At 54.8% G+C, this 26,663-nt stretch overlaps 1 protein-coding gene across 1 annotated transcript in view; it reads right to left on the reverse strand.

Moving 5' to 3' along the window:
- Positions 1–24,935, reverse strand: part of LOC147106531 (uncharacterized) — a 179,381-nt gene extending 154,446 nt beyond the window's left edge. The window contains exons 1-4 of the mRNA XM_086007491.1: positions 24,848–24,935; positions 23,602–23,709; positions 20,517–20,612; positions 18,982–19,080 (exon numbers count right to left, since the gene is read on the reverse strand). Coding sequence (XP_085863617.1) covers positions 18,982–19,080; positions 20,517–20,612; positions 23,602–23,709; positions 24,848–24,865 — 321 coding nt within the window. The 5' untranslated portion in view covers positions 24,866–24,935. The remainder of the gene's footprint in view (positions 1–18,981; positions 19,081–20,516; positions 20,613–23,601; positions 23,710–24,847) is intronic.
- Positions 24,936–26,663: the final 1,728 nt, after the last annotated feature.

The raw sequence follows: 26,663 nt of genomic DNA on the forward strand, positions 1-26,663 counted from the left end.
AGTCTGTACCCCAGTCCCCATTCACTAGGAGTCAGTTTGTACCCCAGTCCCCATTCACTGTCAGTCTGTACCCCAGTCCCCATTCACTGGGAGTCAGTCAGTACCCCAGTCCCCATTCAGTGTCAGTCTGTGTCCCAGTCCCCATTCACAGTCAGTCTGTACCCCAGTCTCCATTCGCTGTCGGTCTGTACCCCGTCCCCATTCACTGTCAGTCTGTACCCCAGTCCACATTCACTGTCAATGTTGTACCCCAGTCCCCATTCACTGTCAGTCTGTACCCCAGTCCGCAGTCACTGGGAGTCAGTCAGTACCCCAGTCCCCATTCAGTGTCAGTCTGTACCCCAGTCTCCATTCACTGTCAGTCTGTACCCCAGTCTCCATTCACTGTCAGTCTGTACCCCAGTCCCCATTCACTGTCAATCTGTACTCCAGTCTAAATTCACTGTCAGTCTGTAACCCAGTCCCCTTTCCGTAGGAGTCAGCCTGTACCCGAGACCCCATTCACTCTCAGTCTGTAACCCAGTCCCCATTCCCAAGGAGTCAGTCTGTACCCCAGTCCCCATTCACTGTCAGTCTGTACCCCAGTCCCCATTCAGTCAGTCTGTATCCCAGTCCCCATTCATTGTCAGGCTGTACCCCAGTGCCCATTCACTGTCAGTCTGTACCCCTGTCCCCATTCACTGGGAGCCAGTCTGTACCCCAGTCCCCATTCAGTGTCAGTCTGTACCCTAGTCCCCATTCACTGTCAGTCTGTACCCCAGTTCCCATTCACGGTCAGTCTGTACCCCAGTTCCCATTCACGGTCAGTCTGTACCCCAGTCCCCATTCACTGGGAGTCAGTCTTCACCCCAGGTCCCCATTCACGGTCAGTCTGTACCCCAGTCCCCATTCACTGGGAGTCAGTCTTTACCCCAGGTCCCCATTCACGGCCAGTCTGTACCCCAGTCCCCATTCACTGGGAATCAGTTTGTACCCCATCCCCATTCACTGTCACTCTGTACCTCAGCCCCCATTCACTGTCAGTCTGTATCCCAGTCCCCATTCACGGTCAGTCTGTACCCCAGTCCCCATTCACTGGGAGTCAGTTTGTACCGCAGTCCCCATTCACAGTCAGTCTGTACCCCAGTCCCCATTCACTAGGAGTCAGTTTGTACCCCAGTCCCCGTCAGTCTGTACCCCAGTCCCCATTCACTGTCAGTCTGTACCCCAGTCCCCATTTACTGGGAGTCAGTCAGTACCCCAGTCCCCATTCAGTGTCAGTCTGTGTCCCAGTCCCCATTCACAGTCAGTCTGTACCCCAGTCTCCATTCACTGTCAGTCTGTACCCCAGTCTCCATTCACGGTCAGTCTGTACCCCAGTCTCCATTCACTGTCAGTCTGTACCCCAGTCTCCATTCGCTGTCGGTCTGTACCCCATCCCCATTCACTGTCAGTCTGTACCCCAGTCCCCATTCACTGTCATTCTGTACCCCAGTCCACATTCACTGTCAACGTTGTACCCCAGTCCCCATTCACTGTCAGACTGTACCCCAGTCACCATTCACTGTCAGTCTGTACCCCAGTCACCATTCACTGTCAGTCTGTACCCCAGTCCGCATTCACTGGGAGTCAGTCTGTACCCCAGTCCCCATTCACTGTCAGTCTGTACCCCAGTCCCCAGTCACTGGGGGTCAGTACCCCAGTCCCCATTCACTGCCAGTCTGTACCCCAGTCCCCATTCACTGGGAGTCAGTCAGTACCCCAGTCCCCATTCAGTGTCGGTCTGTGTCCCAGTCTCCATTCACTGTCACTCTGTACCCCAGTCCCCATTCACTGTCAGTCTGTACCCCAGTCTCCATTCACTGTCAGTCTGTACCCCAGTCTCCATTCGCTGTCAATCTGTACCCCAGTCCCCTTTCCGTAGGAGTCAGCCTGTACCCGAGACCCCATTCACTCTCAGTCTGTACCCCAGTCCCCATTCACTGTCAGTCTCTACCCCAGTCCCCATTCACTGTCAGTCTGTACCCCAGTCCCCATTCACTGTCAGTCTGTACCCCAGTCCCCATTCACTGTCAGTCTGTACCCCAGTCCCCATTCACTGTCAGTCTGTACCCCAGTCCCCATTCACTGTCAGTCTGTACCCCAGACCCCATTCACTGTCAGTCTGTAACGCAGTCCCCATTCACTGTCAGTCTGTACCCCAGTCCCCATTCACTGGGAGTCAGTCTGTGCCCCAGTCCCCATTCACTGTCAGTCTGTACCCCAGTCCCCATTCACTTTCAGTCTGTACCCCTGTCCCCATTCACTGGGAGTCAGTCAGTATTCCAGTCCCCATTCAGTGTCAGTCTGTACCCCAGTCTCCATTCACTGTCAGTCTGTACCCCAGTCCCCATTCACTGTCAGTCTGTACACCAGTCCCCATTCACTGTCAGTCTGTACCCAAGTCTCCATTCGCTGTCGGTCTGTACTCCGTCCCCATTCACTGTCAGTCTGTACCCCAGTCCCCATTCACTGTCACTCTGTACTCCAGTCCCCATTCACTGTCAGTCTGTAACCCAGTCCCCATTCCCTAGGAGTCCGTCTGTACCCCAGTCCCCATTCACTATCAACGCTGTACCCTAGTCCCCATTCACTAGCAGTCAGTACCCCAGTCCCCACTCACTGTCAGTCTGTACCCCGTCCCCATTCACTGTCAGTCTGTATCCCAGTCCCCATTCACTGTCATTCTGTACACCAGTCCACATTCACTGTCAGTCTGTACCCCAGTCACCATTCACTGTCAGTCTGTACCCCAGTCCCCATTCACTGGGAGTCAGTCAGTACCCCAGTACCCATTCAGTGTCAGTCTGTACCCCAGTCCCCATTCACTGTCAGTCTGTACCCCTGTCCCCATTCACTGGGAGCCAGTCTGTACCCAAGTCCCCATTCACTGTCAGTCTGTACCCCAGTCCCCATTCACTGTCAGTCTGTACCCCAGTCCCCATTCACTAGGAGTCAGTCTGTACCCAGTCCCCATACACGGTCAGTCTGTACCCCAGTCCCCATTCACTAGGAGTCAGTTTGTACCCCATCCCCATTCAGTGTCAGTCTGTTCCTCATTCCCCATTCACTGTCAGTCTGTTCCTCAGTCCCCATTCACTGGGAGTCAGTCTGTACCCCAGTCTCCATTCACTGTCAGTCTGTACCCCAGTCTCCATTCACTGTCAGTCTGTACCCCAGTCCCCATTCACTGTCAATCTGTACCCCAGTCCCCATTCACTGTCAGTCTGTACCCCTGTCCCCATTCACTGGGAGCCAGTCTGTACCCCAGTCCCCATTCACTGTCAGTCTGTACCCCAGTTCCCATTCAGTGTCAGTCTGTACCCTAGTCCCCATTCACTGTCAGTCTGTACCCCAGTTCCCATTCACGGTCAGTCTGTACCCCAGTTCCCATTCACGGTCAGTCTGTACCCCAGTCCCCATTCACTGGGAGTCAGTCTTTACCCCAGGTCCCCATTCACGGCCAGTCTGTACCCCAGTCCCCATTCACTAGGAATCAGTTTGTACCCCATCCCCATTCACTGTCACTCTGTACCTCAGTCCCCATTCACTGTCAGTCTGTACCCCATTTCCCATTCACTGTCAGTCTGTACCCCAGTCCCCATTCACTGGGAGTCAGTCTGTACCCCAGTTCCCATTCACTGTCAGTTTGTACCCCAGTCCCCATTCACTGGGAGTCAGTCTGTACCCTAGTCCCCATTCACAGTCAGTCTGTACCCCAGTCCCCATTCCCTAGGAGTCAGTCTGTACCCTAGTCCCCATTCACTTTCAGTCTATACCCCTGTCCCCATTCACTGTCAGTCTGTACCCCAGTCCCCATTCACTGTCAGTCTGTAACCCAGTCCCCATTCCCTAGGAGTCAGTCTGTACCCTAGTCCCCATTCACAGTCAGTCTGTACCCCAGTCCCCATTCACTAGGAGTCAGTTTGTACCCCAGTCCCCATTCACTGTCAGTCTGCACCCCAGTCCCCGTCAGTCTGTACCCCAGTCCCCATTCACTGTCAGTCTGTACCCCAGTCCCCATTTACTGGGAGTCAGTCAGTCCCCCAGTCCCCATTCAGTGTCAGTCTGTGTCCCAGTCCCCATTCACAGTCAGTCTGTACCCCAGTCTCCATTCACAGTCAGTCTGTACCCCAGTCTCCATTCACGGTCAGTCTGTACCCCAGTCTCCATTCACTGTCAATCTGTACTCCAGCCTAAATTCACTGTCAGTCTGTAACCCAGTCCCCATTCACTGTCAGTCTGTACCCCAGTCTCCATTCGCTGTCAATCTGTACCCCAGTCCCCTTTCCGTAGGAGTCAGCCTGTACCCGAGACCCCATTCACTCTCAGTCTGTACCCCAGTCCCCATTCACTGTCAGTCTCTACCCCAGTCCCCATTCACTGTCAGTCTGTACCCCAGTCCCCATTCACTGTCAGTCTGTACCCCAGTCCCCATTCACTGTCAGTCTGTACCCCAGTCCCCATTCACTGTCAGTCTGTACCCCAGACCCCATTCACTGTCAGTCTGTAACGCAGTCCCCATTCACTGTCAGTCTGTACCCCAGTCCCCATTCACTGGGAGTCAGTCTGTGCCCCAGTCCCCATTCACTGTCAGTCTGTACCCCAGTCCCCATTCACTGTCAGTCTGTACCCCAGTCTCCATTCACGGTCAGTCTGTACCCCAGTCTCCATTCACTGTCAATCTGTACTCCAGCCTAAATTCACTGTCAGTCTGTAACCCAGTCCCCATTCACTGTCAGTCTGTACCCCAGTCTCCATTCGCTGTCAATCTGTACCCCAGTCCCCTTTCCGTAGGAGTCAGCCTGTACCCGAGACCCCATTCACTCTCAGTCTGTACCCCAGTCCCCATTCACTGTCAGTCTCTACCCCAGTCCCCATTCACTGTCAGTCTGTACCCCAGTCCCCATTCACTGTCAGTCTGTACCCCAGTCCCCATTCACTGTCAGTCTGTACCCCAGTCCCCATTCACTGTCAGTCTGTACCCCAGACCCCATTCACTGTCAGTCTGTAACGCAGTCCCCATTCACTGTCAGTCTGTACCCCAGTCCCCATTCACTGGGAGTCAGTCTGTGCCCCAGTCCCCATTCACTGTCAGTCTGTACCCCAGTCCCCATTCACTTTCAGTCTGTACCCCTGTCCCCATTCACTGGGAGTCAGTCAGTATTCCAGTCCCCATTCAGTGTCAGTCTGTACCCCAGTCTCCATTCACTGTCAGTCTGTACCCCAGTCCCCATTCACTGTCAGTCTGTACACCAGTCCCCATTCACTGTCAGTCTGTACCCAAGTCTCCATTCGCTGTCGGTCTGTACTCCGTCCCCATTCACTGTCAGTCTGTACCCCAGTCCCCATTCACTGTCACTCTGTACTCCAGTCCCCATTCACTGTCAGTCTGTAACCCAGTCCCCATTCCCTAGGAGTCCGTCTGTACCCCAGTCCCCATTCACTATCAACGCTGTACCCTAGTCCCCATTCACTAGCGGTCAGTACCCCAGTCCCCACTCACTGTCAGTCTGTACCCCGTCCCCATTCACTGTCAGTCTGTATCCCAGTCCCCATTCACTGTCATTCTGTACACCAGTCCACATTCACTGTCAGTCTGTACCCCAGTCACCATTCACTGTCAGTCTGTACCCCAGTCCCCATTCACTGGGAGTCAGTCAGTACCCCAGTACCCATTCAGTGTCAGTCTGTACCCCAGTCCCCATTCACTGTCAGTCTGTACCCCTGTCCCCATTCACTGGGAGCCAGTCTGTACCCAAGTCCCCATTCACTGTCAGTCTGTACCCCAGTCCCCATTCACTGTCAGTCTGTACCCCAGTCCCCATTCACTAGGAGTCAGTCTGTACCCAGTCCCCATACACGGTCAGTCTGTACCCCAGTCCCCATTCACTAGGAGTCAGTTTGTACCCCATCCCCATTCAGTGTCAGTCTGTTCCTCATTCCCCATTCACTGTCAGTCTGTTCCTCAGTCCCCATTCACTGGGAGTCAGTCTGTACCCCAGTCTCCATTCACTGTCAGTCTGTACCCCAGTCTCCATTCACTGTCAGTCTGTACCCCAGTCCCCATTCACTGTCAATCTGTACCCCAGTCCCCATTCACTGTCAGTCTGTACCCCTGTCCCCATTCACTGGGAGCCAGTCTGTACCCCAGTCCCCATTCACTGTCAGTCTGTACCCCAGTTCCCATTCAGTGTCAGTCTGTACCCTAGTCCCCATTCACTGTCAGTCTGTACCCCAGTTCCCATTCACGGTCAGTCTGTACCCCAGTTCCCATTCACGGTCAGTCTGTACCCCAGTCCCCATTCACTGGGAGTCAGTCTTTACCCCAGGTCCCCATTCACGGCCAGTCTGTACCCCAGTCCCCATTCACTAGGAATCAGTTTGTACCCCATCCCCATTCACTGTCACTCTGTACCTCAGTCCCCATTCACTGTCAGTCTGTACCCCATTTCCCATTCACTGTCAGTCTGTACCCCAGTCCCCATTCACTGGGAGTCAGTCTGTACCCCAGTTCCCATTCACTGTCAGTTTGTACCCCAGTCCCCATTCACTGGGAGTCAGTCTGTACCCTAGTCCCCATTCACAGTCAGTCTGTACCCCAGTCCCCATTCCCTAGGAGTCAGTCTGTACCCTAGTCCCCATTCACTTTCAGTCTATACCCCTGTCCCCATTCACTGTCAGTCTGTACCCCAGTCCCCATTCACTGTCAGTCTGTAACCCAGTCCCCATTCCCTAGGAGTCAGTCTGTACCCTAGTCCCCATTCACAGTCAGTCTGTACCCCAGTCCCCATTCACTAGGAGTCAGTTTGTACCCCAGTCCCCATTCACTGTCAGTCTGCACCCCAGTCCCCGTCAGTCTGTACCCCAGTCCCCATTCACTGTCAGTCTGTACCCCAGTCCCCATTTACTGGGAGTCAGTCAGTCCCCCAGTCCCCATTCAGTGTCAGTCTGTGTCCCAGTCCCCATTCACAGTCAGTCTGTACCCCAGTCTCCATTCACAGTCAGTCTGTACCCCAGTCTCCATTCACGGTCAGTCTGTACCCCAGTCTCCATTCACTGTCAATCTGTACTCCAGCCTAAATTCACTGTCAGTCTGTAACCCAGTCCCCATTCCCAAGGAGTCAGTCTGTGCCCCAGTCCCCATTCACTGGGAGTCAGTCAGTATTCCAGTCCCCATTCAGTGTCAGTCTGTACCCCAGTCTCCATTCACTGTCAGTCTGTACCCCAGTCCCCATTCACTGTCAGTCTGTACACCAGTCCCCATTCACTGTCACTCTGTACTCCAGTCCCCATTCACTGTCAGTCTGTAACCCAGTCCCCATTCCCTAGGAGTCAGTCTGTACCCCAGTCCCCATTCACTGTCAGTCTGTACCCCGTCCCCATTCACTGTCAGTCTGTACCCCAGTCACCATTCACTGTCAGTCTGTACCCCAGTCCCCATTCACTGGGAGCCAGTCTGTACCCAAGTCCCCATTCACTGTCATTCTGTAACCCAGTCCCCATTCACTAGGAGTCAGTTTGTACCCCATCCCCATTCACTGTCAGTCTGTACCCCAGTCCCCATTCACTGTCAGTCTGTACCCCTGTCCCCATTCACTGGGAGCCAGTCTGTACCCAAGTCCCCATTCACCGTCAGTTTGTACCCCATTCCCCATTCACTGTCAGTCTGTACCCCAGTCCCCATTCACTGTCAGTCTGTACCCCAGTCCCCATTCACTGTCAGTCTGTACCCCAGTCCCCATCCACTGTAAGTCTGTACCCCAGTACCCATTCAGTGTCAGTCTGTACCCCAGTCCCCATTCACTAGGAGTCAGTCTGTACCCAGTCCCCATTCACGGTCAGTCTGTACCCCAGTCCCCATTCACTGTAAGTCTGTACCCCAGTACCCACTCACTGTCAGCCTGTAGCCCAGTACCCACTCACTGTCAGCCTGTACCCGAGTCCCCATTCACTGTCAGTCTGTACCCCAGTCCCCATTCAGTGTCAGTCTGTACCCCAGTCCGCATTCACTGTTAGTCTGTAACCCAGTCTCCATTTACTGTCAGTCTGTACCCCAGTCTCCATTCACTGTCAGTCTGCACCCCAGTCCCGATTCCCTAGGAGTCAACCTGTACCCGAGACCCCATTCACTGTCAGTCTGTACCCCAGTCCCTATTCCCTTGGAGTCAGTCTGTACCCCAGTCCCCATTCACTGGGAGCCAGTCTGTACCCCAGTTCCCATTCACTGTCAGTCTGTACCGTAGTCCCCATTCACTGGGAGTCTGTACCGTAGTCCCCATTCACTGGGAGTCAGTCTGTACCCGAGTCCCCATTCACTGTCAGTCTGTACCCCCGACCCCATTCACTGTCAGTCTGTACCCCAGTACCCATTTACTGTCAGTCTGTACCCCAGTCCCCATTCACTGGGCGTCTGTACCCCAGTCCCCATTCACTGGGAGTCTGTACCCCAGTCCCCATTCACGGTCAGTCTGTACCCCAGTCCCCATTCACTGTCAGTCAGTAACCCAGTCCCCATTCACTGTCAGTCTGTACCCCAGTCCCCATTCACTGTCAGTCTGTACCCCAGTCCCCATTCCCTAGGAGTCAGTTTGTACCCCAGTCCCCATTCACTGGGCGTCTGTACCCCAGTCCCCATTCACTGGGAGTCTGTACCCCAGTCCCCATTCACGGTCAGTCTGTACCCCAATCCCCATTCACTGTCAACGCTATACCCCAGTCCCCATTGACTGTCAGGCTGTACCCCAGTCCCCATTCACTGTCAGTCTGTAACCCAGTCCCCATTCACTTTCAGTCTGTACGCCAGTCCCCATTCACTGTCAGTCTGTAACCCAGTCCCCATTCACTTTCAGTCCGTACGCCAGTCCCCATTCACTGTCAGTCTGTACCCCAGTCCCCATTCACTGTCAGTCTGTAACCCAGTCCCCATTCACTTTCAGTCTGTACGCCAGTCCCCATTCACTGTCAGTCTGTACCCCAGTCCCCATTCACTGTCAGTCTGTACCTCAGTCCCCACTCAGTGCCAGTCTGTACCCCAGTCCCCATTCACTGTCAGTCTGTACCCCATTCCCCATTCACTGTCAGTCTGTACCCCAGTCCCCATTCACTGTCAGTCTGTACCCCAGTCTCCATTCACTGTCAGTCTGTAACCCAGTCTCCATTCACTGTCAGTCTGTACCCCAGTCTCCATTCGCTGTCGGTCTGTACCCAAGTCCCCATTCATTGTCAGTCTGTACCCCAGTCCCCATTCATTGTCAATCTGTATCCCAGTCCCTATTCACGGTCAGTCTGTACCCCAGTCCCCATTCACTGGGAGTCAGTCTGTACCCCAGTACCCACTCACTGTCAGCCTGTACCCGAGACCCCATTCACTGTCCGTCTGTACCCCAGTCCCCATTCCCTAGGAATCAGTCTGTACCCCAGTCCCGATTCATGGTCAGTCTGTACCCCAGTCCCCATTCACTAGGAGTCAGTTTGTACCCCAGTCCCCATTCACTGTCAACGCTATACCCCAGTCCCCATTCAATGTCAGGCTGTACCCCAGTCCCCATTCACTGTCAGTCTGTACCCCAGTCACCGTTCACTGTCAGTCTGTACCCCAGTCACCGTTCACCGTCAGTCTGTACCCCTGTCCCCATTCACTGGGAGTCAGCCTGTACCCCAGTCCCCATTCACTGGGAGTCAGTCTGTATCCCAGTCCCCATTCACGGTCAGTCTGTACCCCAGTCCCCATTCACTGGGAGTCCGTTTGTACCGCAGTCCCCATTCACTGTCTGTCTGTACCCCAATTCCCATTCACGGTCAGTCTGTATCCCAGTCCCCATTCACTGTCAGTCTGTACCCCAGTTCCCATTCACGGTCAGTCTGTATCCCAGTCCCCATTCACTGGGAGTCAGTCTGTACCCCAGTCCCCATTCACTGTCAGTCTGTAACCCAGTCCCCATTCACTTTCAGTCTGTACGCCAGTCCCCATTCACTGTCAGTCTGTACCCCAGTCCCCATTCACTGGGAGTCAGTCTGTACCCGAGTCTCCACTCACTGTCAGTCTGTACCCCAGTCTCCATTCACTGTCAGTCTGTACCCCAGTCTCCATTCACTGTCAGTCTGTACCCCAGTCTCCATTCACTGTCAGTCTGTACCCCAGTCCCCATTCACTGTCAATCTGCACCCCAGTCCCCATTCCCTAGGAGTCAGCCTGTACCCGAGACCCCATTCACTGTCAGTCTGTACCCCAGTCCCCATTCACTGTCAGTCTGTACCCCAGTTCCCATTCACGGTCAGTCTGTACCCCAGTCCCCAGTCACTGGGGGTCAGTACCCCAGTCCCCATTCACTGGGAGTCAGTCTGTACCCCAGTCCCCATTCACTGTCAGTCTGTACCCCATTCCCCATTCACTGTCAGTCTGTACCCCAGTCCCCATTCACTGGGAGTCAGTCTGTACCCCAGTCCCCATTCACTATCAGTCTGTACCCCAGTCCCCATTCACTGGGAGTCAGTCTGTACCCCAGTCCGCATTAACTGTCAGTCTGTACCCCAGTCTCCATTCACTGTCAGTCTGTACCCCAGTCTCCATTCACTGTCAGTCTGTACCCCAGTCCCCATTCACTAAGTCTGTACCCCAGTCCCCATTCACTGTCAATCTGTACCCAAGTCCCCATTCATTGTCAGTCTGTACCCCAGTCCCCATTCATTGTCAATCTGTACTCCAGTCTCCATTCACTGTCAATCTGCACCCCATTCCCCATTCCCTAGGAGTCAGCCTGTACCCGAGACCCCATTCACTGTCAGTGTGTACCCCAGTCCCCATTCCCTAGGAGTCAGTGTGTACCCCAGTCCCCATTCCCTAGGAGTCAGTCTGTACCCCAGTCCCCATTCACTGTCAGTCTGTACACCAGTCCCCAGTCACGGTCAGTCTGTACCCCAGTCCCCAGTCACTGGGGGTCAGTACCCCAGTCCCCATTCTTTGTCAGTCTGTATCCCAGTCCCCATTCACTGGGAGTCAGTCTGTACCCCATTCCCCATTCACTGTCAGTCTGTACCCCAGTCCCCATTCACTGTCAATCTGCACCCCAGTCCCCATTCCCTAGTAGTCAGCCTGTACCCGAGACCCCATTCACTGTCAGTCTGTACCACAGTCCCCATTCACTGTCAGTCTGCAACGCAGTCGCCATTCCCTAGGAGCCAGTCTGTACCCCAGTCCCCATTCACGGTCAGTCTGCACCCCAGTCCCCATTCACTGTCAGTCTGTACCCCAGTCCCCATTCACTGTCAGTCTGTACCCCAGTCCCCATTCACTGGCAGTCTGTACCCCAGTCCCCATTCACTAGGAGTCAGTTTGTACCCCAGTCCCCATTCACTGTCAGTCTGTACCCCAGTCCCGACTCACTGTCAGTCTGTACCCCTGTCCCCATTCACTGGGAGCCAGTCTGTACCCAAGTCCCCATTCACTGTCAGTCTGTACCCCAGTCCCCATTCACTGTCAGTCTGTACCCCAGTCCCCATTCACTAGGAGTCAGTCTGTACCCAGTCCCCATACACGGTCAGTCTGTACCCCAGTCCCCATTCACTAGGAGTCAGTTTGTACCCCATCCCCATTCAGTGTCAGTCTGTTCCTCATTCCCCATTCACTGTCAGTCTGTTCCTCAGTCCCCATTCACTGGGAGTCAGTCTGTACCCCAGTCTCCATTCACTGTCAGTCTGTACCCCAGTCTCCATTCACTGTCAGTCTGTACCCCAGTCCCCATTCACTGTCAATCTGTACCCCAGTCCCCATTCACTGTCAGTCTGTACCCCTGTCCCCATTCACTGGGAGCCAGTCTGTACCCCAGTCCCCATTCACTGTCAGTCTGTACCCCAGTTCCCATTCAGTGTCAGTCTGTACCCTAGTCCCCATTCACTGTCAGTCTGTACCCCAGTTCCCATTCACGGTCAGTCTGTACCCCAGTTCCCATTCACGGTCAGTCTGTACCCCAGTCCCCATTCACTGGGAGTCAGTCTTTACCCCAGGTCCCCATTCACGGCCAGTCTGTACCCCAGTCCCCATTCACTAGGAATCAGTTTGTACCCCATCCCCATTCACTGTCACTCTGTACCTCAGTCCCCATTCACTGTCAGTCTGTACCCCATTTCCCATTCACTGTCAGTCTGTACCCCAGTCCCCATTCACTGGGAGTCAGTCTGTACCCCAGTTCCCATTCACTGTCAGTTTGTACCCCAGTCCCCATTCACTGGGAGTCAGTCTGTACCCTAGTCCCCATTCACAGTCAGTCTGTACCCCAGTCCCCATTCCCTAGGAGTCAGTCTGTACCCTAGTCCCCATTCACTGTCAGTCTGTACCTCAGTCCCCACTCAGTGCCAGTCTGTACCCCAGTCCCCATTCACTGTCAGTCTGTACCCCATTCCCCATTCACTGTCAGTCTGTAACCCAGTCCCCATTCACTTTCAGTCTGTACGCCAGTCCCCATTCACTGTCAGTCTGTACCCCAGTCCCCATTCACTGTCAGTCTGTACCTCAGTCCCCACTCAGTGCCAGTCTGTACCCCAGTCCCCATTCACTGTCAGTCTGTACCCCATTCCCCATTCACTGTCAGTCTGTACCCCAGTCCCCATTCACTGTCAGTCTGTACCCCAGTCTCCATTCACTGTCAGTCTGTAACCCAGTCTCCATTCACTGTCAGTCTGTACCCCAGTCTCCATTCGCTGTCGGTCTGTACCCAAGTCCCCATTCATTGTCAGTCTGTACCCCAGTCCCCATTCATTGTCAATCTGTATCCCAGTCCCTATTCACGGTCAGTCTGTACCCCAGTCCCCATTCACTGGGAGTCAGTCTGTACCCCAGTACCCACTCACTGTCAGCCTGTACCCGAGACCCCATTCACTGTCCGTCTGTACCCCAGTCCCCATTCCCTAGGAATCAGTCTGTACCCCAGTCCCGATTCATGGTCAGTCTGTACCCCAGTCCCCATTCACTAGGAGTCAGTTTGTACCCCAGTCCCCATTCACTGTCAACGCTATACCCCAGTCCCCATTCAATGTCAGGCTGTACCCCAGTCCCCATTCACTGTCAGTCTGTACCCCAGTCACCGTTCACTGTCAGTCTGTACCCCAGTCACCGTTCACCGTCAGTCTGTACCCCTGTCCCCATTCACTGGGAGTCAGCCTGTACCCCAGTCCCCATTCACTGGGAGTCAGTCTGTATCCCAGTCCCCATTCACGGTCAGTCTGTACCCCAGTCCCCATTCACTGGGAGTCCGTTTGTACCGCAGTCCCCATTCACTGTCTGTCTGTACCCCAATTCCCATTCACGGTCAGTCTGTATCCCAGTCCCCATTCACTGTCAGTCTGTACCCCAGTTCCCATTCACGGTCAGTCTGTATCCCAGTCCCCATTCACTGGGAGTCAGTCTGTACCCCAGTCCCCATTCACTGTCAGTCTGTAACCCAGTCCCCATTCACTTTCAGTCTGTACGCCAGTCCCCATTCACTGTCAGTCTGTACCCCAGTCCCCATTCACTGGGAGTCAGTCTGTACCCGAGTCTCCACTCACTGTCAGTCTGTACCCCAGTCTCCATTCACTGTCAGTCTGTACCCCAGTCTCCATTCACTGTCAGTCTGTACCCCAGTCTCCATTCACTGTCAGTCTGTACCCCAGTCCCCATTCACTGTCAATCTGCACCCCAGTCCCCATTCCCTAGGAGTCAGCCTGTACCCGAGACCCCATTCACTGTCAGTCTGTACCCCAGTCCCCATTCACTGTCAGTCTGTACCCCAGTTCCCATTCACGGTCAGTCTGTACCCCAGTCCCCAGTCACTGGGGGTCAGTACCCCAGTCCCCATTCACTGGGAGTCAGTCTGTACCCCAGTCCCCATTCACTGTCAGTCTGTACCCCATTCCCCATTCACTGTCAGTCTGTACCCCAGTCCCCATTCACTGGGAGTCAGTCTGTACCCCAGTCCCCATTCACTATCAGTCTGTACCCCAGTCCCCATTCACTGGGAGTCAGTCTGTACCCCAGTCCGCATTAACTGTCAGTCTGTACCCCAGTCTCCATTCACTGTCAGTCTGTACCCCAGTCTCCATTCACTGTCAGTCTGTACCCCAGTCCCCATTCACTAAGTCTGTACCCCAGTCCCCATTCACTGTCAATCTGTACCCAAGTCCCCATTCATTGTCAGTCTGTACCCCAGTCCCCATTCATTGTCAATCTGTACTCCAGTCTCCATTCACTGTCAATCTGCACCCCATTCCCCATTCCCTAGGAGTCAGCCTGTACCCGAGACCCCATTCACTGTCAGTGTGTACCCCAGTCCCCATTCCCTAGGAGTCAGTGTGTACCCCAGTCCCCATTCCCTAGGAGTCAGTCTGTACCCCAGTCCCCATTCACTGTCAGTCTGTACACCAGTCCCCAGTCACGGTCAGTCTGTACCCCAGTCCCCAGTCACTGGGGGTCAGTACCCCAGTCCCCATTCTTTGTCAGTCTGTATCCCAGTCCCCATTCACTGGGAGTCAGTCTGTACCCCATTCCCCATTCACTGTCAGTCTGTACCCCAGTCCCCATTCACTGTCAATCTGCACCCCAGTCCCCATTCCCTAGTAGTCAGCCTGTACCCGAGACCCCATTCACTGTCAGTCTGTACCACAGTCCCCATTCACTGTCAGTCTGCAACGCAGTCGCCATTCCCTAGGAGCCAGTCTGTACCCCAGTCCCCATTCACGGTCAGTCTGCACCCCAGTCCCCATTCACTGTCAGTCTGTACCCCAGTCCCCATTCACTGTCAGTCTGTACCCCAGTCCCCATTCACTGGCAGTCTGTACCCCAGTCCCCATTCACTAGGAGTCAGTTTGTACCCCAGTCCCCATTCACTGTCAACGCTGTACCCCAGTCCCCATTCACTGTCAGTCTGTACCCCAGTCTCCATTCACTGGGAGTCAGTCTGTACCCCAGTCCCCATTCACTGTCAGTCTGTACCCCAGTCCCCTTTCACTGTCAGTCTGTACCCCAGTCCCCATTCACTGTCAGTCTGTACCCCAGTCCCCTTTCACTGTCAGTCTGTACCCCAGTCCCCTTTCACTGTCAGTCTGTACCCCAGTTCCCATTCACGGTCAGTCTGTACCCCAGTCCCCATTCACTGGGAGTCAGGCTGTACCCCAGTCCCCATTCACTGTCGGTCTGTACCCAAGTCCCCATTCGCTGTCAGTCTGTACCCCAGTCCCCATTCACTGGGAGTCTGTAGCCCAGTCCCCATTCACGGTCAGTCTGTACCCCAGTCCGCATTCCCTATCAGTCTGTACCACAGTCCCCATTCGCTGTCAGTCTCTACTCCAGTCCCCATTCAAATTCAAATTCAAATCGCTTTATTGGCATGATAAGGTACATCTTATGTTGCCAAAGCATCAAAATACATTCATGGTAGAACACATAAACGCAGTTCTATTCATACAGTGTATAAACAGGTATATCCCTGAGTGTATAAATATACATTCGCCTTGTTTATATATACTCTTTTCTTAGTTTACTGGTTGTCCCTCTGTTCATGGCAAGCTGTAACATAGTGTGCCGCCAGTGTTACACAGCTTCTCTTCTCCCCCAGTAGGTATGGTAGTTTTTGGTTGTCACTCAGATTTCTGAATTCAGGGCATATTTGTGAGAATTTTTGGTAGAAATTCTCCCTGATGCCCTGATATTTTCCACAGGCTGTGAGGAAGTGCACCTCTGTCTCCACTACTCCCTGACTGCAGTGAGAGCATATCCTGTCTTCTCTTGGCAGCCTGGTCTGCCTTTTTCGATCGCTAGGCTATGTTCACTAAGTCTGTACCTTGTCAAGGTTCTTCTCAGTTTGTTATCCTTTACCATGGTCAGGTAATCAGCTATGTTGTATTGTCTGTTTAGGGCCAAGTAGCAATTGAGTTCACTGGAAGTCAGTCTGTACCCCATTCACCATTCACTGTCAGTCTGTACCCCGGTCCCCATTCACTGGGAGTCAGTCTGTACCCCAGTCCCCATTCACTATCAGTCTATACCCCAGTCCCCATTCACGGTCAGTCTGTACCCCAGTCCCCATTCGCTGCAAGTCTGTACCCCAGTCCCCATTCACTATCAGTCTGTACCCCAGTCCCCATTCACTGTCAGTCTGTACCCCAGTCCCCATTCACTGTCAGTCTGTACCCCAGTCCCCATTCACTGGGTGTCACTCTGTACCCCAGTCCCCATTCACTGTCAGTCTGTACCGCAGTCCCCATTCACGGTCAGTCGGTACCCCAGTCCCCATTCGCTGTCAGTCTGTACCCCAGTCCCCATTCGCTGTCAGTCTGTACCCCAGACCCATTCACTGTCAGTCTGTACCCCAGTCCCCATTCACTGGGTGTCACTCTGTACCCCAGTCCCCATTCACTGTCAGTCTGTACCGCAGTCCCCATTCACGGTCAGTCGGTACCCCAGTCCCCATTCGCTGTCAGTTTGTACCCCAGTCCCCATTCACTGTCAGTCTGTACCCCAGACCCATTCGCTGTCAGTCTGTACCCCAGTCCCCATTCGCTGGGAGCCAGTCTGTACCCCAGTCCACATTCACTGTCAGTCTGTACCCCAGTCCCCATTCGCTGTCAGTCTTTACACCAGTCCACATTCCCTGTCAGTCTGTACCCCAGTCCCCATTCACTGGGAGTCAGTCTGTACCCCAGTCCCCATTCACTGTCAGTCTGTACCCCAGTCCCCATTCACTGTCAGTCTGTACCCCAGTCCCCATTCACTGTCAGTCTGTACCCCAGTCCCCATTCACTGTCAGTCTGTACCCCAGTCCCCATTCGCTGTCAGTCTTTACACCAGTCCACATTCCCTGTCAGTCTGTACCCCAGTCCCCATTCACTGGGAGTCAGTCTGTACCCCAGTCCCCATTCACTGTCAGTCTGTACCCCAGTCCCCATTCACTGTCAGTCTGTACCCCAGTCCCCATTCACTGTCAGTCTGTACCTCAGTTCCCAGTCACTGTCAGTCTCTACCCCAGTCCGCATTCACTGTCAGTCTGTACCCCAGTCCCCATTCACTGTCAGTCTGTACCCCAGTCCCCATTCACTGTCAACTGTACCCCAGTCCCCATTCACGGTCAGTCTGTACCCCAGTCCCCATTCACTGGGTGTCAGTCTGTACCCCAGTCCACATTCACTGTCAGTCTGTACCCCAGTCCACATTCACTGTCAGTCTGTACCCCAGTCCCCATTCACTGTCAACTGTACCCCAGTCCCCATTCACGGTCAGTCTGTACCCCAGTCCCCATTCACTGTCAGTCTGTACCTCAGTTCCCAGTCACTGTCAGTCTCTACCCCAGTCCGCATTCACTGTCAGTCTGTACCCCAGTCCCCATTCACTGTCAGTCTGTACCCCAGTCCCCATTCACTGGGTGTCAGTCTGTACCCCAGTCCCCATTCACTGTCATTCTGTACCGCAGTCCCCATTCACTGTCAACTGTACCCCAGTCCCCATTCACTGGGAGTCAGTCTGTACGCCATTCCCCATTCACTGTCAGACTGTACCCCAGTCCCCATTCACTGGGAGTCAGTCTGTACGCCATTCCCCATTCACTGTCAGACTGTACCCCAGTCCCCATTCACTGGGAGTCAGTCTGTACGCCATTCCCCATTCACTGTCAGACTGTACCCCAGTCCCCATTCACTAGGAGTCAGTCTGTACGCCATTCCCCATTCACTGTCAGACTGTACCCCAGTCCCCATTCACTGGGAGTCAGTCTGTACCCCAGTCCCCATTCACTATCAGTCTGTACCCCAGTCCCCATTCACTGGTAGTCAGTCTGTACCCCAGTCCACATTCACTGTCAGTCTATACCCCAGTCCCCATTCACTGACAGTCTGTACCCCAGTCCCCATTCACTATCAGTCTGTACCCCAGTCCCCATTCACTGGTAGTCAGTCTGTACCCCAGTCAGCATTCACTGTCAGTCTGTACCCCAGTCAGCATTCACTGTCAGTCTGTACCCCAGTCACCATTCACTGGTAGTCAGTCTGTACCCCAGTCCACATTCACTGTCAGTCTGTACCGCAGTCCCCATTCACTGGGAGTCAGTCTGCACCCCAGTCCCCATTCACTTTCAGTCTGTATGCCAGTCCCCATTCACTGTCAGTCTGTAACCCAGTCCCCATTCACTGTCAGTCTGTACCCGAGTCCCCATTCACTAGGAGTCAGTATGTACCCCAGTCCCCATTCACTTTCAGTCTGTACCCCAGTCCCCATTCACTATCAGTCTGTACCCCAGTCCCCATTCACTGTCAGTCTGTACCCCAGTCCCCATTCACTGGGAGTCAGTCTCTACCCCAGTCCCCATTCACTGTCAGTCTGTACCCCAGTCCCTATTCACTTTCAGTCTATACCCCAGTCCCCATTCACTGTCCGTCTGTACCCCAGTCCCCATTCGCTGTCAGTCTGTACCCCAGTCCCCATTCACTTGCAGTCTGTACCCCAGTCACTGTCCGTCTGTACCCCAGTCCCCATTCACTGTCAGTCTGTACCCGAGTCCCCATTCATTGTCAGTCTGTACCCGAGTCCCCATTCACTGGGAGTCTGTACCCCAGTCCCCACTCACTGTCAGTCTGTACCCCAGTCCCCACTCACTGTCAGTCTGTACCCCAGTCCCCACTCACTGTCAGTCTGTACCCCAGTCCCCATTCACTGTCAGTCTGTACCCGAGTCCCCATTCACTGTCAGTCTGTACCCCAGTCCCCATTCACTGTCAGTCTGTACCCCAGTCCCCATTCACTGTCAGTCTGTACCCCAGTCCCCATTCGCTGGGAGTCAGTCTGTACCCCAGTCCCCATTCGCTGTCAGTCTGTACCCCAGTCCCCATTCGCTGTCAGTCTGTACCCCAGTCCCCATTCACTGGGAGTCAGTCTGGGTTTTTGTACAGGAGATGGGGGTTTGAACCAGACAGCGGCTAGCAGGAGATTTGAAAGAGTCACCTTTTTGATGTTCATGTCACATATAATGGAGTGTCCACTCGTGTACTGAGGCATCCAGGGACGTGGTGCTGGAATCTGCTCCTTATGTGTGTGTTGCAGCTGGACCCAGGAATAACGTGTGGACAGGGAAAAGATGCGTTAGCAAGCCATGACCCCAGTAAGGCATCACATTCCCTGTGGAAAACAGTAATCACCCACAATACCCCCCCACCACCTCTGCAAACCTCCTCGCCCCGCTCCGTCTCACCTCCCACTTCGACACCCCCACTCATGCACTGGGTCATCGCATGTGGCCATCCGACATCGGAGTTCCCTTTCACAGACAGACCTCATCTCCTTTCTCAGATGTATCCCCAGCCGCCCTCCCCCCAACTGCTCGAACCCTTTCACTGTCACCTGCCCCTGAAGAATTATCACCGACTCCATGTCACCAGTCCTTTGGACTCCCGCTCAGCAGTACCACAAACCCCCGAGTGACATTTGATCCCCACTATCTCCCGCCCCCACCCAGAAACACCAGCTGCCCCCGGGGAAACACAGGCCAAATGTTCATGTGCGAGTAGAGGTCTGATCCAGTAGCAAGCAGATCTCCACCAGCTCCAGCTCCACGCGCTCAGCGAGATCATCTCTCTCCATCCCTCTGCACTCCCTTTAGCCGCCCCTTGTTCAGCCACTTCACTCCTGCCCTATATCACTCCACCCTCCTCGAATCCTCTTTTTGTTGATGCATTCGCCCTCTTCCCTGGCCTCTCTCAGTTTAAACCCTTTATCCTACTGCTTGGCACTGCTTCTTTCCAATTGACTCCAGCATTAATACCTTTTTGGGGAGAGTTCCAGATTTGCACTGTCCTTTGTGTGAAGAAGTGCTTCCTGACATCACCCCTGAAAAGGTTATGCCATGTTGTTCTGGATTCCAACCGCGCCCCCCCCTGCCCAACCAGGGGAAATAGTTTCTCTCTGCTCAACAAATCCCTTTATCCGCTTAAATACTACAATTGGAGATCTCTTAATCCATTACATTCAACGGAATACAGGCCTAGTCGATACAACCTGCCATGGGGCGAGGGGGAAGATGGCCAGGATCTGGCGGGGGTGGGACACAACCAATCTCTCCGCTGTGGGCAGGCAGGAACCAGAGACACACTGTGATACCGGTGTCCGCCAAACCTTGAGCTGTCCGACCCACTGACCCCTACATATTGCATCAGGGCAGCAGGGGACACCAATCTAGCATCACTGCTTGTCCTGTTTGGTCCCCTGTAACTCTCGGCCTGTCCTGGTGAGTGGGGCTCCTCCGGGTTCTGAGGCACAAACGGTACCTCCATCGTGGGCGACCACCAGCTATGCATGCACGGGTTCGCTCACTCAATCACTGCTACTGTGCATGGGGAACAATGCCCCCTGTCCTGGGCGTATATGGAGAGCTGGGGTCAAGGTCAGAGGGCAGGGCTCGGCGCTCACACCGGGGATTAGCTTCAGAGTCCAGTGATGGCCGTAATTTAGGCAAAGGTACTCGCTGCATCTGGTCACCGTACCTTTGCCACTGTGTTCTTTGCTTTGCCAGTTTTGTCAGAGATCCCTCGGAATTCGCTTTGCTTGGTCCCTTTCTCGACTGGAGCCTGAGCAGTGTGCTGCGTGAGGGAGAGAGAGAGAGACAGCGTCACACCCCAAGAGAAGGGGAAAGATAAAAGAGCAGGTCAGGCGGAGAAAATCAACAAGCCCCAGAACCGCCGAGCCAGTCCAGGGCCAATGGATGGCAGACAGAAAACATTTGTCAGACTAGACAGTCAAAACCTCACTCCCTTGACCATAACACCGCTCGCTCACACCCCCCATAACATCACTTAGTCCCCCAAAAACACCGCTCGCTCACACACCCCATAACATCACTCAGTCCCCAATAACACCGCTCGCTCACCCCGCCATAACATCACTCAGTCCCCAATAACACCGCTCGCTCACCCCCCATAACATCACTCAGTCCCAAATAACACCGCGCTGACCATGGTGACCGCACTGACCATGGTGACCGTGTTGACCACACTAACCGCACTGACCATGACCGCACTGACCATGGTGACCGCGCTGACCGTGGTGACCGCGGTGACCGCGGTGACCACGCTGACCGCGTTGACCACGCTGACCATGGTGATCGCGCTGACCATGGTGACCGCGTTGACCACACTAACCGCACTGACCATGGTGACCGCGCTGACCACACTAACCGCACTGACCATGGCGACCGCGCTGAACATGGTGACTGCGCTGACCATGGTGACTGCGCTGACCATGGTGACCGCGTTGACGACACTAACCGCACTGACCATGGTGACCGCGGTGACCGCGCTGACCATGGTGACCGTGTTGACGACACTAACCGCACTGACCATGGTGACCGCGCTCACCATGGTGACCGCGGTGACCGCATTGACCGCGGTGACCGAGCTGACCATGGTGACTTCGTTGACCACGGTGACCGCGTTGACCACACTAACCGCACTGACCACGGTGACCGCGCTGACCACGGTGACCGCGCTGACCACGGTGACCGCGCTGACCACGGTGACCGCGCTGACCACGGTGACCGCGGTGACCGCGGTGACCGCACTGACTGCGTTGACCGTGGTGACCGTGGTGACCTCGCTGACCGCGGTGCCCACGCTGACCGCGCTGACCATGGTGACCGCGTTGACCACACTAACTGCACTGACCATGGTGACCGCGCTGACCATGGTGGCCACGTTGACCACACTAACTGCACTGACCATGGTGACCGCGCTCACCATGGTGACCGCGGTGACCGCGCTGACCATGGTGACCGTGCTGACCATGGTCACCGCACTGACCATGGTGACCGCGTTGACGACACTAACCACACTGACCATGGTGACCGCGGTGACCATGGTGACCGCGCTGACCATGGTCACCGCGCTGACCATGGTCACCGCGCTGACCATGGTGACCGCGTTGACGACACTAACCACACTGACCATGGTGACCGCGGTGACCATGGTGACCGCGCTGACCGCATTGACCGTGGTGACCGCGCTGACCATGGTGACCGCATTGACCATGGTGACCGAACTGACCATGGTGACCGCGCTGACCATGGTGACCGCGTTGACCATGGTGACCGAGCTGACCATGGTGCCTTCGTTGACCATGGTGACCGCACTGACCGCGGTGACCGCGCTGACCGCGGTGACCGCGTTGACCACACTAACCGCACTGACCACGCTGACCATGGTGACCGCGCTGAAAATGGTGACCGCGCTGACCATGGTGACCACGGTGACCGCGCTGACCATGGTGACTGCGCTGACCGCATTGACCGTGGTGACCGCGCTGACCATGGTGACCGCGGTGACCATGGAGACCGCGTTGACCACACTACCCGCACTGACCATGGTGACCGCGCTGACCATGGTGACCGCGCTGACCATGGTGACCGCGCTGACCATGGTGACCGCGGTGACTGCAGTGACCATGGTGACCGTGCTGACCATGGTGATCGCGCTGACCATGGTGACCGTGCTGACCATGGTGACCGCGTTGACCACACTAACCGCACTGACCATGGTGACCGCGTTGACCACACTAACCGCACTGACCACGGTGACCGCGCTGACCATGGCGACCACGTTGACCACACTAACCGCACTGACCATGGTGACCGCACTGACCATGGTGACCGCGGTGACCGCTCTGACTGCGGTGACCGCACTGACCATGGTGACCGCGCTGAGCATGGTGACCGCGCTGACCATGGTGACCGCGTTGACGACACTAACTGCACTGACCATGGTGACCGCGCTCACCATGGTGACTGTGCTGACCGCATTGACCATGGTGACCGCGCTGACCATGGTAACCGCGCTGACCGCGCTGTCCATGGTGACCGCGCTGACCGTGGTGACCGCGCTGACCGTGGTGACCGCGCTGACCATGGTGACCGTGCTCACCATGGTGACCGCGGTGACCGCGCTGACCATGGTGACCGCGCTGACCATGGTGACCGCGCTGACCATGGTGACCGCATTGACCACACTAACCGCACTGACCACGGTGACCGCGCTCACCACGGTGACCGCACTGACCGTGATGACCGCGCTGACCGCGGTGACTGCACTGACCACGCTGACCATGGTGACCGCGTTGACCACACTAACCGCACTGACCATGGTGACCGCGCTCACCACGGTGACCGCACTGACCGCACTGACCGTGATGACCGCGCTGACCATGGTGATCGCGCTGACCATGGTGACCGCGGTGAACGCGCTGACCATGGTGACTGCGCTGACCGCATTGACCGTGGTGACCGTGGTGACCGCGGTGACCTCGCTGACCACGGTGACCTCGCTGACCACGCTGACCGCGCTGACCGCGGTGACCGCGCTGACCATGGTGACCGCACTGACCATGGTGACCGCGTTGACCACGCTGACCATGGTGACCGTGCTGACCATGGTGACCGCACTGACCATGGAGACCGTGTTGACCACACTAACCACGCTGACCATGGTGACCGCGCTGACCATGGTGACCGCGCTGACCATGGTGACCGCGTTGACCACACTAACCGCACTGACCATGGTGCCCCTGACTGATGTTACTCACCGTCTGGTGCCCGAGCTGAGCCGGCAGAGACGGTCCGTTCAGGAGCTGACGCTGGCGCCGTCTGTTTCTTTCTTTTCTGGTCCTCAGTCGTTTCTTTTTCTGGCGAGACTGAGCAAAGGGAGCAGAGTAAAGATGGAGTGCGATCGCGGATCCAAGCAGAGCAGCTGGCGGTGTGTTGGGGTGAACGGGGTGCAGAGCTCACAGCCAGCCCTACTCTCACAGTGGGCCAGGACACTGGGCTTGGATTACCAGCAGCATAAACTGCTCCAGAGGGGCTTGTTCACCCAAACCTACATTGTAAGCTGGTGACCCTCACCCCCCCGTGATCCCTGGAGAAGACGAGTGCGGCAATAACCACACCCTGCCCAATCTCCATATTTGCGGAAGGGAAAGGGGAAGGAGTTGCTTTTATACAGCCCTTGCACAAACTCAGGACGTCCCAAAGCGCTTTATAGCCAATGAAGTACTTTTCAAGAGCGGTCGCTGTTGCAGTGTAGGAAACTCGGCACCCAAATTGCGCACAGCAAGATCCTACAAACAGCAATGCGATAATGACCAGATAATCAGTCTTAGTGATGCTAATTGAGAGATAAACATTGGCCAGGACACCAGCAGAACTTTCCTGCTCTTCTTCCAATAGTGCCATGGGATCTCTTACACCCACCAGTTACGCTAGCATTGGGCTGGGGTAAGGGAGCGTGTGTAAATGCTGCAGAGAGTCAGCTGCAATAGGAACAGGAGGAGGTCATTCAGCCCCTCGGGCCTGCCCGCCATGCAATTGGATCTCGGTGATCTGTACCTGGACTTTACCAAACGTTGCTCCATATCCCTTGATAACCTAGCCTAGCAAACATCTGTCTTCAAAGCTGAGATTGTCCCGCAGCATCCACAGCCTTTTGGGGGAGAGAGTTCCAGATTTCCATTAAACTTTGCATGAAAAATTGCTTCTTGATTTCACTGAATGGCCGAGCTCTAATTTAAAGTTATGGCCCCTTGTTCTGGACTCCCCACCAGAGGGAATAGTTCCTCTCTATTGACACGATCGAATCCTTTTAACATTTTAAACACCTTGATCAGTTCATCCCTCAATCTTCTTACACACTTGAACCACTGGGATGTGGGGATGGAGAGCTGCGGTTGATACTTTAACAGGCACCTCCCCACACACAACACCCGGGACAGGATAAAACGACAAGCATCGAACACAAATTGGAATAAGTAAGACAATCTCTCCCACCCCACTAACCTTTTTCGCCAGGCTCATTAAATGTGCTGGTGGCCCGTCCGACTCAGAGCTGTCTGATCCACTGGTGCTGCTCAAAAAAACAGAGAAACATCAACAGGACTCGGTGAGAGAAATATTCCCACAGGAGCCATCCTCCCCAGGCCCCTACCAACATTGATCCAGTCACCCAAACACGCCCCCCCCCCCCTCCACCACACACACACCATCCACTGTACACAGACACACAGCACCCTCCACTAGTGTACACAGACACACCGTGACGTAAATCTGTTACCAAGCCCGACTCCTCAGTAAACGGACACAGAAGTAGCGTTATCTTAAGCCACAATCTATTCCCCGCCAGAGTGCCTGAGCAGCCTGTGATATTGTGCAGTGTGACAAAGGGGTGTTTCTGAGCAGGGCTAAGGTGTCTGAGGAGGGCGAAGGTCTCCCAAGATCCATGCTTGATAACTTGTCCCTTTTTAAGACTCTCATTCCCCCCCCACCCACCACATGTATTGACCCTTCCTTTCCTGGCTTGTGCAGAAGTTGCATAGGCAGCGGTTGCCCTCTGGTCCTTTGCCTAGGCTTCCATTCACCATGTGGGAGCTTTGGTACGGTGCAGGCAGGGCCATCACTGCCGTGCCCGATCCAGTGCTCAGACACATGGACACTGACACACATTCAGTGGTCAAATTCCCTCTCCCTGCCTGAAGGCCGCTGAGGCCCATCATAGTGCTCCTGTTGGTCCTTCCATTGAGATCAACTACCTCGGCACAGAGTCTGGGACACGTCGCAACATATATGAAAAGAGAAAAACAGAGGGCTCCTCTCTGAGCCTCATCACCGGCACAAAATCTCCTCAACACATGTTTTTTTGGGGTCTTTACTCAAGATATGTGGCTGCGGTTCAGTGTTTCTGACCCTACCCTGCGCTAAGCCCTTACTCCCTACCACCCAGAGTGTGCCATTAACTGCCCCAGATCTCCGTGTGTGAGGTGAGCCCAGAGCTCAATCAGAAAACCATCGTCACTGCATTTTGTCTGACTGGCTGTGTCACACTCTCTCATGTGACCTTTCCTGACTTCAGAATGTGATAGAATGAAAGGGTCACTGGACTGTGCCTTATGCTGCAAGCTGCCAGCAGATTTATTAGACAGTCAACAGATAAATTAACAGAAGTAAAGGTGCACTGTAGATTTACTCCAGTTACAGGTTGAACTATCCCTCCCTAGTGTAGTGTATGTACCTTTAAGGGGAGAACTACTTTCACAGCTCCTGTATACTGTAGTACCGGCAGTGACCACACCTGTATATAAACCCTGAGTAGGGATCTGTACGTTTAGTTTTAGAGTAACCCTCATCCAGTAAATACCTGTTGATTGTTCCCTGCAGTCTCGTGTCTAGTTATTGAAGGACACACAACATCAAAATACACGGATCTAACATTGGCGACGAGGCAGATTCGAACCTACCTGCAACTCTGCATTACCTCCCAGGGATTCGCTCCTGGAGAACAGTGCAAGAAAGTTGAGGCCAGAAGCATGGACGTCGACCACGAGCAACCGCCCAGTCATCCAGCAGAGATTTGAGCATCGCAGGGGAGGCTGTTGAGAGCTGGGCTTGGTTCTCCATTCACAGTGGTCCAGCGAAACGGGCTGGCAACAGGTACGGCGCAGACCCTTCCCGGACAGCGGCGGCTAGAGCCGACCGACGGCACAGAAAAGGCCGAGCAGCGTCGACGGGAGAAGAGAGAGGGTAGAGCGCACAGGGCGCCGCCGGTGTTCAGGACCGAGCGGCGTCGACGGGAGAAGAGAGAGGGTAGAGCGCACAGGGC

This window comes from Somniosus microcephalus, chromosome 15, assembly GCF_052327205.1.
Source record: "Somniosus microcephalus isolate GS21.2 chromosome 15, FLI_Smic_1.0, whole genome shotgun sequence".
NCBI classification, from domain to species: domain Eukaryota; kingdom Metazoa; phylum Chordata; class Chondrichthyes; order Squaliformes; family Somniosidae; genus Somniosus; species Somniosus microcephalus.